The sequence below is a fragment of the Siphateles boraxobius genome, unplaced genomic scaffold (genome assembly GCF_051911475.1).
Source record: "Siphateles boraxobius isolate OS27281-9 unplaced genomic scaffold, OSU_SipBor_1 7, whole genome shotgun sequence".
Lineage (NCBI taxonomy): Eukaryota > Metazoa > Chordata > Actinopteri > Cypriniformes > Leuciscidae > Siphateles > Siphateles boraxobius.
In genome coordinates, this window is record NW_027509197.1 from 8,635,835 (window position 1) to 8,648,325 (window position 12,491).

General features: G+C 39.8%; 1 protein-coding gene across 1 annotated transcript; it reads right to left on the minus strand.

The window, feature by feature from the left end:
* Window positions 1-1,460: 1,460 nt before the first annotated feature.
* Window positions 1,461-12,173, minus strand: sik1 (salt-inducible kinase 1). The gene is made up of 14 exons (XM_077216258.1): window positions 11,895-12,173; window positions 11,153-11,351; window positions 10,706-10,822; window positions 8,370-8,433; window positions 7,773-7,934; window positions 7,407-7,531; window positions 7,022-7,145; window positions 6,703-6,923; window positions 6,156-6,305; window positions 5,952-6,062; window positions 5,384-5,609; window positions 5,045-5,299; window positions 4,685-4,910; window positions 1,461-4,415 (listed from the first exon to the last, which is right to left on the minus strand). Exons 2-14 carry the CDS (start codon window positions 11,303-11,305, stop codon window positions 3,929-3,931), a joined length of 2,421 nt encoding a protein of 806 aa, XP_077072373.1. The 5' UTR covers window positions 11,306-11,351; window positions 11,895-12,173; the 3' UTR covers window positions 1,461-3,928.
* Window positions 12,174-12,491: the final 318 nt, after the last annotated feature.

The following is a 12,491-nucleotide window of genomic DNA, read 5'->3' on the forward strand; positions in this document are numbered from 1 at the left end:
TTGTAGATAAGTTTGAATTGTTTAACATTTTTTGGCCACTATAATTCCCATACTTCCATTTTGGTTTATTTCATAGTGTTGATGACTTTATTCTTTTAAAGTGCAGAAAATAGAAACAATAAAGAATGAGTATTTACGTTTGACATGCAGCGTCATTCACAAAACCATTTTGAACTCCATTTGGTCTACATTTTTTTTTTCAATATAAGTTAGTAATGTTAAAACATGCTAGCAACGTGCTAAATCATGTTAGCAATATGCTAGATCATGCTAGCAAAATATACTAGCAACATGCTAAAACATCCAATGTGTTAAATCATGCAAGCAACAAGCATTTTGTTCAGTGCTGATGTAGATTCTAATTTTCCCGTCTTTTCATAGCGTTTCATGACAATCTCATATGATTTAGTGTTATTACAGTTCCAACCAGGTTGTTGTTGTGTACATTTAAAACACTTTTGATGTTGATGAAATGGTGAAGCATGAAGAACAGAGAACAGAAGCCTCTTCCTGGTAATTGGTGTTTTTCTGCAGGTCCACATGATCAGCAGTCTAGCTATGTGTTCAGAGTGATCTAGATATACACACAAAGGTATTTACGGCAGAGTCATCAATCAGAGTCTATGTGACAGAAGTTATGACACGTTGTGAGCAGAACTGTGAGCTTATAGGTTAGAGCAGGGCATCCACTCAGAATGATTGGCATGGACCGCTGGCTTTGGAGCTGAACATATGAGCGTGGAATTCCCAGCACGGATCAATCCAAGCTCTCTGGGCACATAGCCACCCGCTAGCTTACAGCTGGAGTGCATGATGAGCGCACATGCACTGGAATGTGTTTACGTGTGCTTTATACTCCACTGTACCTGTGATCCTCTCCACAGAAACCGTCACATTACATTATATATTGTGTGCTGTTGTGTTGCACACTAATTGTTACGTTTCTGTTGGCTGCTCACCTGAGCAGCCAACAGAAACGTAACAATTAGTGTGCAACACAACAGCACACAATATATAATTATTTTTTTAATTATTATTATTATTATTCATAATTATTTTTTTTTACACCACAAGATAATAGTTTTAAGTGTAAGCCTCCATGTTATGTTAGATCAACAACAAAAGCCAATAGTAGAATAAAAATCTCAGACATTTTAGAATACAGTTTTAACAAAACAAAGATATTTCCTAAAAACAAGCTTTATTTTGACCATGTGTATTTTATTGTTATTTTAAATTGACATAAATACTCAAAATCTATAGAAAAAAAATACTGATTATGTAATTTTTTGCATGGCGGGATATTTTATCATTTTAATATGTGTATTGCATTTTGTAAATTTGTCAAAAATAGTGTCATTAAATATTCCTGAAAATCTAATATATGATTTAATAGTGTGAAATCCGATATAAGCAACTGGAGAACCAGAAAAATGTGGGGAAAAACACAAACACATACATTAATTTCAAGAGGTGAATTTTTATTCAAATAAATAGCCACATAAATAAAACTATCTCTAATAAACTTTCACACAGCCATGTACAATCACACATACAGCAAGCAAGCACATTCAGGAAATTAAACCAAATAAAAAAAGTCACAGATTAGAATCTTTACAGTTCAGCATCAAAACAGTGTTTTAAAAGTAACTACAGACTCATATCTGCAGTGGAAACAAACACTATTTTCAAAAGCATCTGTCATCATAAAGTGCATTACTGTCAAACAGCAAATGAAATGAAAGTATACAATGGGGTGTTTAAGTATAAAATGAGTTTAAACTACACAAATCTGCATCTTTCTGATATCCTAAAATCAAGCTTAAATTTTTTCGACACCAATGGATTTGTTCAGACAAAGGCACAAGTTTTGGTGGTGAGTGAGAAATAAAGGGGTGTTAACACTGCTTCTTAAATTATCTTCAATAGCTTTACCTTCTTGTCATCTTTTCCTGCACTGGTTTCAAACACTGTTGTTTTATGACCCAATTTGAAAACAACACAGCACAGTTTTTTTTTCTTCTGACCTACTAGAAACCATTGCACAAATATTTCAAATTCACAAAAGACAGACATGCAATAGGATAATTTAGGGCTATGAAAACAGAGCTTCAAGCAAATGGTGGAGCTTCAACAACACATTATTATGTCATATAAATAGCACACAAACCCAACACACTTCTGAAATCTACTTCTAGCACCTAGATTGTAAGCTAAAAATAGAAAAATTATAAAATGCAACTATATTGCTACAAGACGTCTTCAGCTATGTGTGTGTGCATTTTAATCAAGAAAAAAATATTTGAGTATGTAAATGCATGACCTTTCTGAGAAATTAAGGACCTTTGCTTTCTAAAACAATTGCTTATCAAATATTTGTTAGCTATAGAGGAGGCAGCTAATTCTTACATCTGAGCAGTAAGATTTGAACACTCAACACTTTAATAAAAGGAGAGCTTTTCATCACTATGACATCAGTAGAAAAAGTATGTTTCTCTTGATCTTCCCTAGCTGTGCTCTCTCTTTGGCTTTTCCTGATATTTTTCTAGTTATTCTACCAAGCTAGCCTGGATGCAAAAGGCAATCTCTGTCACGATGAGAACAAGTTGTAGAAAATGGCCAGGCTCTTATTTCCTATGCTCATGCAGAAACATTGTTAAAATGATCTTCATACAATCATTTCAAAATAGAAAAAAAAAACATGCTCTAAAAAATAAATAGCATTATCAGGCATGAAGTACCTTTTACTTTCCTTCAACAGCTTCTTCTCCTGGTTCTACATTTCAATGTGAAATATTGCACTATTCTCATATTCTTTGTTCACGGTTCAAAAAAAGACATTGTAATGGGCCTAACTTATTCTCATACAGTGCGTGTTGAGATGCAGCCTTCAGAGGTGAATGATTAGTTATGGAGGAGGTAGTGAACTGATGGAAGAGGAGTCTTGAGGGACCAAAACTGAACAGCTAGACTTTACAATGTCTCCTAATATCATTAAATCATTGGTAGGTGCACATTTATGTGATTATAATTGTCTAGTGTCTTTGTATGGATGTGACACAACATGAATCAGCATTAAAGTCATAGTTACAGATAGCGAAAGCTCAAAGACCTGGTCTAAGTGAACACTATGCAGTACCTCTTGTGCTTATATCTAGCTTATATCACCCCTCATACTAAGGCGCCTCTTCATTGCACACAAAAAAATTGGAGGCATACTGTGGCTACTTTGCACACATTTTCACATCACAGATGAAATGACAGTATTTTTCTTGGTTTTTGGAAGTTTTGGATAATTCAGATACTGCATTTTGTTTCAAGAACTTCTAGGAAAGAAATCAAAGAGTCAAAATTCAAACATTCTACAAAAAGCAATCAACTTTGGTCTTCTCTGGAGATGTGAAACACAACATAAACAACAACAACAACAATAAAATGCTCACGACCTGAAAGGAAATCCTTGGAAAAATCTGTGAGGAAGACATTACTGTCCTATTTTCATACTTGTATAGAGGATAAACAAGCATCTCTGATATAATAATTTACGATTACAGAGGCCAGTTTTATATATGAGTGGACCCACTCGCAAATGGATGAAAACTCACACTCTTCAGTTCCTTGTTCAGAGCCCCGTCCTTTATTGCTGTGTGGGCAGGACCACATGACAAGGATCATGGGCTCAATGAAGAGGTTGGCTATTGCTTCTTATTGTCTCTGGTCATTCCAACCCATATAGACATGGTCATGGAATTGAAGAGAGAGTAAAATTGTTTCTCCTTTGCATTAGAAAACTATTGAAGAATCATCAAAATTAGATGCCTTCTTGTTCTGATGCTCAACACCATTGGCCCAACACCGGCTCACTCTGGTCTTAGTGTGGTGGAAGCAATAATCACTCTGAAGATCTTCTTTAAAGTTTTTGCCTCCTTTACTTAACCATGACACAGCTGCTGAGTTGCTGCTTTTGACCGGCACAAACCATCATCTGGACATCCGGTTCATACTCAGTGTTGGTGCTCAGGCTCCAACTGTCCTGGTGGGGGAGAAGGGAGAAAGGCCCCTGGGACAGGATGGTGGGCTGGATCTGCAAGTGCTGTTGGGACTGAGGGTGGAGATGTGACCGCTGACTGATGTGCAGATGAGCTTCAAGAAGATGGGCAGCAGATGCCACAGGAGACAGGGACGAGGAAGAGGAGTCAAGAGACTGCTGCTGTTGCTGCCACAAGTTGTGTTGAAAGGTAATGGAGGTCTGCTGGCACTGGGGAAGGATAGGTTGAGTCGGGGGGTTGGAAAAGAGGGCAGCGGGGGCAAAAAGGTTGTTGGAGGGAGGAGATGAGGGGTGGGACTGTGAGAGGAAGAGCACGGGCTGTTGAGACTGGACTTGAGGCTGAGGCTGGTGCTGGATTTGTAGCATTCTGTATGATGAAATAAGAACAGAGTTTAGGTATATTCAGGGAATCCTGTTCCTGGAGGCACCCCAACAGTGCACAGTTTGGATGCATCAGGACAGGGAGTCTATTTAGTGACCCATCCATTTAAGGTCTTAGAGCCTCTACTAATGAGCTGATAAGTTGATTCAGGTGTATTTGATTATGAAGAGTTTGAAAATGTGTAGTGTTGGGGTGCCTCTGCAAAGATTGAAGCAATCTTCAGCATTCTGGCGTAGGTATAGATTTCTTCTTACCTCTGCTGGTGCAGTACTTCCTCCAGCATGCTTCGGCGTTCACGAGGGCCACTAGAGCTTTGGAGGCTTGAGTGAGGGCACATGGTTGGGCCGAGCGACCCACGGCTGCCTCTAGACCATGAGGTCGGAGGGCACACCTGTCGCGCCAGACCTTTGATCTTGTTCAACCCCAGTAGGCCTTTTGCACGAGTGTTCTTCCTCAGCTGCTGTCTAAACGCCTTTAGTCCTACAGAAATAGTCACCATCCAGTTAGAAAACTTTTGAAGCCGTTTAAGATTTTTCAACAAGAGATCTATGATGTGATTCTCTTTGATGCACATGTGTATCAAAGTAGATTTTTTTCTTTTCGGTTAAACTCACCCTGTGTAAGGGAGGTGTCTGAAGCCCTACGCCCCTCCTGGAAGCTGGCTGCAAGCATGCTGCCTTGGTTCTGCAAGAGTAGGTTGGAGGAATGAGTGAGGGGTGTCCCGGCTGGGGCTAAGGCCCCAGGGCCAGTACCGGAAATGAGCAGTGAAGAAAGATCCTCTACATCAGTGGAGAGAGCCGGGTTGGGGTTTGAGGAGGACTTCAGACAGCTGTCAGAGGAAGCACCGTCTGAGGGGCTAACAACAATACCTGAAAGAGGACAACAGATGTAATTAACAACCAGATATGTGCATTAAATCCTTAAAGTCACCATATTATTAACATTGCACTTACAGGGTGGATTGCACTTGTGGAATCGAGCGGAGACTTCTGCAAGTGTATGCCTTCTGGAGGTAGTGCTGGGCATATGGGGCGGCTGGACCTGCAGCATCCCGTCTTCCTCCTCCAGGTCATGAGGTCGCACCTCCTCACTTATGGTGGTCTCCAGCAGGCTGTTGGGGGAGATGGATCGGTTCCACAGGAGCCCGTTCAGGCTGGCCTCCACCGGACACACCACACGCTGAGGAAGGGAGGGAGGCATTCACATTAGCCACTGCCTGTCTCTAATGGAGGAGGGGGATTGGGGGGTGCACTGCATATCTGCAATATGAAACAGGACAGGGAGTCTATTTACTGAGCAACTAGGAAGAGAGGGGTCTAAGGCAGAGGTGAGTCATCGAGGTCCACTGTCCTGCAAAGTTTAGCTTCAGCCCTAATCAAACACAGTGATCCTGAAGACTTTGATTAGCTTGCTTAGGTGTGTGTTCAGGGTTGGGGCGTGCAGGACAGTGGACCTTGAGGGACAGATTTGCCGACCGACTCTCTAAAGAGGAATTACTTCAAGCTCAGGGGAAGTACTGACCTGAAACAGGCCTCCTTGTTCACATTCCATCTCTGAATGGACAGGAGAGTTCACCTTGGCGGTGATGGGGAAGGCTGAGGTTCTGAAGCTGTCAGATGACTCCAGGATCACCTTGAAAGTGAGATGGACAGAGGAAAGGCTGAGTTAGCAGAAGTAGATTTCATCTTAAACAGGAGATGTTCTTGGCCTCGCTTCGACACTCACCTCTGGGGCGGAGGAATCGGATGCTGTCCTCGACCTCTGAGTCCAGGCCCTGCATTGGCGGCTCAGCTGTTGGCTGCGGTGCTCCTTCACTCTTTCTAACAGCAGGTAATAGATTGCTGAGAAATGGTTGTAGCTACTGTTCTGGAGAGACTGTGGAGAGCAATTTAAAAATTGTTTTAGGCACAGTGGTTATACTGAGTGTCACATTAACAGGTGTAATGAAACACAGGCAGTCTGCATCAAGAATTAATTCTTAAAGGATTTTAGTGAAAGCTAAAAGCAACATATGTCAGCTTTCAAAACAGACGCTACTGTGTTTATCCTTTTGGTGCCAACTGATGAGCATATTTAAAGCCACAGGAAGCTGGATAGGTTTTTGATTTTATTCTGAGGTGACAATTTGACAATGTATGTCCTTCCAACAGCATGTATTAACCCTTGCCGTGGTAAACAAGCCCTTCCCTGCTGGGAATGTCTGAGCCAGTACTGTTTGTAACATACACACAATCTGTCTCTCCAATCCCATTGTATCTGCCAATTTTCTCACCTCCACAGTCCTCTGTCTGTCAATGCCGAGGGTCTGCATGATGCCTAAGACGGGTTCACTGTAGTCTCCCAGGTTGGAGTTGTAGTCAGCAAGGGACAGGGAAAGGGTCTGGTGGGGTGCACTGGGATCCGCAAGCATCCATCGGTGCTGCTTGATCTGAGCCACATTGATCCGCTTGGCAGGGTCAACCACTAGCATCTTACGAATCAGATTTTCACAGTCTGGACAAGGAGATAAGGAGATTTTGGTCAAAAAAAAATTTTTGACCATTTTTTTTGGTCAAAAAAACTTTAAGAAAAAAGGGAATGTAGATCTGTACCTTGTGACATGAAGAATGGTATTCTGAATCGGCCCTCCGTCACTCTTTGTCTCAGAGCAGGAAGACTGTCCCCATCAAAGGGCAGGGACCCGCAAACCAGCACATACAGAACCACACCCAAACTCTGTGAAAGACAAACATTTGGAGCATGTATTAATCTAGATTAACATTTATACCAGTGCTGGCAAGGCAGCGAAGAACTGTTTTATATATTATATTATACTATATTACATTATATTATATTATTTTATATTATATAGTAGTTTTTATATATAGTATTGGTTTTCAATCACTGTATACAATATACTTTCATAATTATATAATTTTAATTTCATATTGAGGAGCTGTGTAAGTCATCAGGTGAAAATACGAATGATGAACATACCCAAATGTCTAACTGTGGCCCCTCATACTCCTTCCCCTCAAAGACCTCTGGGGCAGCATATGGAGGGCTTCCACACCACGTGGAGAGAGGCTCACCGGCATTGTAGAAGTTTCCAAATCCAAAGTCTGTAAAACAGAACAGAAGTCAGTTATTTGTTGATGAAAAGACTGATTACTCGTTAAATTTGCTTCAAAATAGTGTAAATTCCTGAAATAAAAGTATATAATGAATGACTGAAGCAGACTGGTTTGATTACTTAATTGTATTACTGATCCTGTGAATACAGTAAATACAGTCTGGCACTGGGAAGGGTTTATGAGCAGGGCACATCAATATGTGAACCCTAAAAAGCTTTTCTCTGCTCACCAGCCAGCTTGATGTTCATGTTGGCATCTAGCAGCAGGTTTTCAGTTTTGAGGTCTCTGTGGACTATGTGGTGTCGGTGGCAGTAGTCCACCGCTGTCAGAATCTGCCAAAACTTCTTACGAGCATCGTTTTCACTCATCCTTCCATTGGAAGTCAGATAGTCTGTAAAGAAGAGGACGGCTTAGGAAGGGAGGAGACATTGCCTTAAAAAACACCATATAAAGACTTAACCAAGCCTACGGTTTATCTGGGGAGACAGACATTGTTATTTTTTAAAGGCTGAGTATTTGACAGGTGAAGAGACAGATATGTTATATATGTGTTTAAATCCCTAGGTGGTGAGGACAAGCAGAGGTACAGCAGCTTATCCCTTTTACACAGTTACATAAAGCTTGAAAATCCAACACCTGTCTCACTCTGTGACTCACTGCTCTGACGCCAGTGTTGATATAAATAATTATTTCCCCGTCAGACCCTATTATCTACAACAACTGAACAAGAGGTTTTGGGAGAGACACAGACGTCAAAATCAATAGACGCCCTTCAATCTTTTCGCAGATTACTTAGTCATTCATTTACAAAAGTGTTTCCACTTACCAAACATTTCTCCGTTTCTTGCATACTCTGTCACAATGTACAGCATGTCTTTGGTCTCCATGACCTGTAAAGACAAAAACATCATAGAATTATATTTTTTTTAAAAATTATTACACTAGCAATCAAATAAATATTATTAATTAGTTGATCACCATTATTATTATTATTACCACACATTTTGCTAGCTTTAATTTTTTTTTATTTTTTATTGTGTTCTCTGTGTTCTCATGTTCTCTTTTAAATCAAATTCCCTCTTTCTGTCAACGTCTTTCATAGTTCTTGTCATTCATACAGGACAGGTTAGTTTGTAATGACATGCACCAGTGCATAAGAGAGTAGTAAAGCATTTCCTGAATGCCTGGAGCACACACAAATAGTCCAAGTCTAATCCATCACTGAAACTGAAGAAGCTATTGACAACTGAAACTTCACCGACCCATTTCTTATGAACCATTAAACATGTTCACACATAAGACCTAGTTTGAGCACAAAGGCATGCAGTGACACAAAAGGAACTGCAGCAACCATTAACAGCGTAAACAATTAAAAAAAAGAGAGGGTGTATGACGTCATCACCCTTTACAAAAATGTCTCGCATGTTCACGGGAAACGCTTGAGGGAGAAACACTAAACGCTGCTGAGCTACCAGAAAAAGTTGCACAACAGGTTCTGTGATGTCCTCTTTTTCTATCACTGAGAAAACTGTGTAATCATCCATCCACAAGCTCAGACACTCGATACTTCAGGTTAGTGCGTAACACGATTTGTAATGGCCCACGTAGTCAGGCTGTGCAACAGCAGGAAAAGGGTCTTTATCTCCAGATAACCCAAGCGTCCAAAGACTTCAGCCTTTAATGTCAACCCAGAGGTGCCAATGATGTCATAGCTTCCTAAGAAACCCCGGCCTGTTTGGCCCACAGAGACGTCTCCCTCCGTCACTAATGCAGAGGGAGATGAGTGAAGGAGACTATTGTTAGTTGTGAAGAGAGGGTGTCTGAAGTGAACGAGAAGCTAAAGGCAATTAAAGAGCTGTTTGTACAAGAAGCAAGAAAACGGAAACAGTTTATTATGAAGGTTCATGGGTCACTAGTTCCCTATTTTTCATCTCAAAAACTTTCTCCTTTAAATAAACAGGGTTTAAGTTATGAAAGGAGAGTTACATTCCAGGTTATCTGACACCAAAATGAGCTGAAAATCCAGGACGCTTTCGTAATGGATTCTTACAGATATTGCAGTCATCAGCTCATATGTTGGATGACATTAAGGTATGTTTTAATTAATATGTAAGAGTATGCTGAAGGAAAAGCACATCAACCTCATATCAAACTACAAATGATGCTGCTCAGTTCCCAAAAATTCCACCTCTAACAAATGTGAGGGGTCAGATCCAAAGCAGTGAGCTGAGCTGTTATTTCCAAGGATTTTAGGTTCCCGCAACCTCGGTTCTCCAGTATAATCCGCAAAATCTAATCTGAACAAAACATACTTAAATTGTACAGGCTATGAGAGCAAGAATGCACTGACGCTTTAGCACGCTGTACTAGCCTGCCACTGTTTGCCATGAGTGTGTGAGCCAAACTATGGTGACAAAACAAGCCCAGGGATAAAATCAGATTGTACTTCTTAAGAGATTTTTCCTCATTACAGACAGCTAGCTTCACGTGACTCTGCAGACACATTGCACTTGGCTTCCACCCGTGTTAATTAAGTCCGATATATAGATCCTGAATCCTTATGTCCAACACACTTTCTCCTTTTCTGTGTCTCTCATTTCCAGGCAAAACCACACATTTTGGACACAGATTTGTCGAATATAATAATATTTTTTTTAAAAAACAATGCGATCTAAAAGCCAACAAATCACCTCAAAACAGCCTTGAATCAGAATTTAAAAAAAATGCAAATAAAAACGGCCATTGTTACTAAATTGTTTTAGCAAAACCCTCCAGTTCTTACTTTAAGGATCTATTTCGGCTTCTATTCTATTTTCAAATTTTTTTCTGTCATATATATTTTTTATTCAATAAAACAAGGTTTAGGTGATCTGACAAAACATAATTAACAGTGTAATGCAGTGGAGAGTTGCTATGCAGAAGCTGGATGCAAGCAAGAAAGTAACTTCAGTCTATTTATACTTTGCATGATATCCAGATGAACTTCCAGGGAAGAACACCTCACCATATGTACCTACACTTAGACATGCACTCCACACTCTCTTAATGTCACTGAGCTTGCTAAAATACACAACACTCCCTCAGACATTAATCCAGGAATTTTATCAGGCTTTTCTTTGTAATTTTAACATCATTATTAGCTTTACAAATCCAATATCTTACCTGATAGAGCTTTATGATGTGAGGGTGATTGAGCAGCTTCATGATCTGAACCTCCCTGTAGATTTTCTCCAGGTTGGCAGAGTTCAGTCTTGTTTTATCAATAATTTTAATTGCAACCTGCGTGGAAATGCAATAAAATGCACTTTGTTTATGCAGAATATTTATTTATTTATTACATTTTTAAGTTCAATCAACTTGGATATTTAAGTCATTTCAACTTAAGTTACATTAAACTGACTTAAAAAAAAATAGTTGAATCTTGTATAACTTATTTAAAAAAGTTGAAAATTGCTTAACTTATTTTGATGAGTTAAATCAATGTAAAACATTTGTTGTCCAATTTTTTTGACCATACATTTTGTTTTTTTACAGTGTACAGTGTACAGTATTATTATTATTATTATTTTAAACATTATATTGAGAAATTGCATGATGCAGGAGTCTTACCTGTGTTTTCGTTACTTTGTGTCTGGCCAGTTTCACTACAGCAAAGTTTCCCTTGCCGAGGGTTCTGATGATCTCATAGAAGCCGACCTGCAGAGGCCTGGACTGGGCACAACTTGACCGAGAGCCCGTAATGCTGTCCGTCATTATAACCATGATGCCGGTTTGAGTGTGCCTAAGCGCAGCGATAACTTAATTTTGTCTGCAATAAACAATAAATAGTAAGTTATAAATGTGCAATATTAATACTGAACTTTCAGGACAAATTTGCAGTTATTATTATTATTATTATTATTATTATTATTATTATTATTATTATTATTATTCATTAGCAATGATTCTTACACATGCAATCCCATCACAGCCTTTACCAAACAGTCTATGGGTGCTTCATACATCAATAAATCAAATCTCCTAATAGCCTTTTATTTTTAAGATGCACTGATAGCTATAGAACATATCTTCAGCTCACTTAAAAGCAAATTAATTTAAGTGGAATACTCATTCAAATTATAACATTCAAATTGCTATCAACTTAAAACTAACCGCACAGAGGCTAACAAGTAAAAGCAGCGCACAACGTCCATAAATGTCCTTGAAATTCAGTAAGAAATATCAAATTAGAAACAAATAAATAAAAATAAATAAACAACTAGGTATATATTGACAAAGTGTTTATACCTGTTAGACATGAACTGTACACATGCACGTCATGTGAAAGTAACAAAACCGAAAATACGCTTACCTTTAACACATGAATAAAATCCAACTCCTTCCACAGCACAAATGGTTTTTAAGTCTGTATTTACAATTTATTCCTTGTGCAAATTTTGAAGGGAAATTATGTTGTTCTTATTCTGTCTTGAATATAGTTCCTATGTACAACGATATACACTTTTCACGGAGCGAGCTACTATGTACAAAGTGCCGCTCCGGCCACTGAGGCTCCGCTCTAGTCTAGAGCAGTTCTGCTGGCATGAGACTGACGCTACAGGCTCATGGTGTGATGAGGGACTCCTCCTCCTCCTCCTCTTGCCATAACAAACTGATACCCGCCTCATTAACGTCATACACGCGTCAGAGCTCTGAGCTGGGCGCTAGCGCACAAGGCAGAAGTTGCCGAGCAACTGTGCGGGCTCGTCGTACTGTGACGCCAGTGCTGATGGAGGGGTTGCTTGGAGATGAGGACGATGACGCCAGTGGCAGAGATGTGTCGCCTGCTCTCAAGCTGTTAGTGTTATGTGGAGGCTCAGAGTCTGCTCCACCTGCTGGAAGGCATGCATGCATACTCCGCGCGCGCTCTCACAGCTGTCAACTTGCTTGACATGCTTGCGTTATTTGA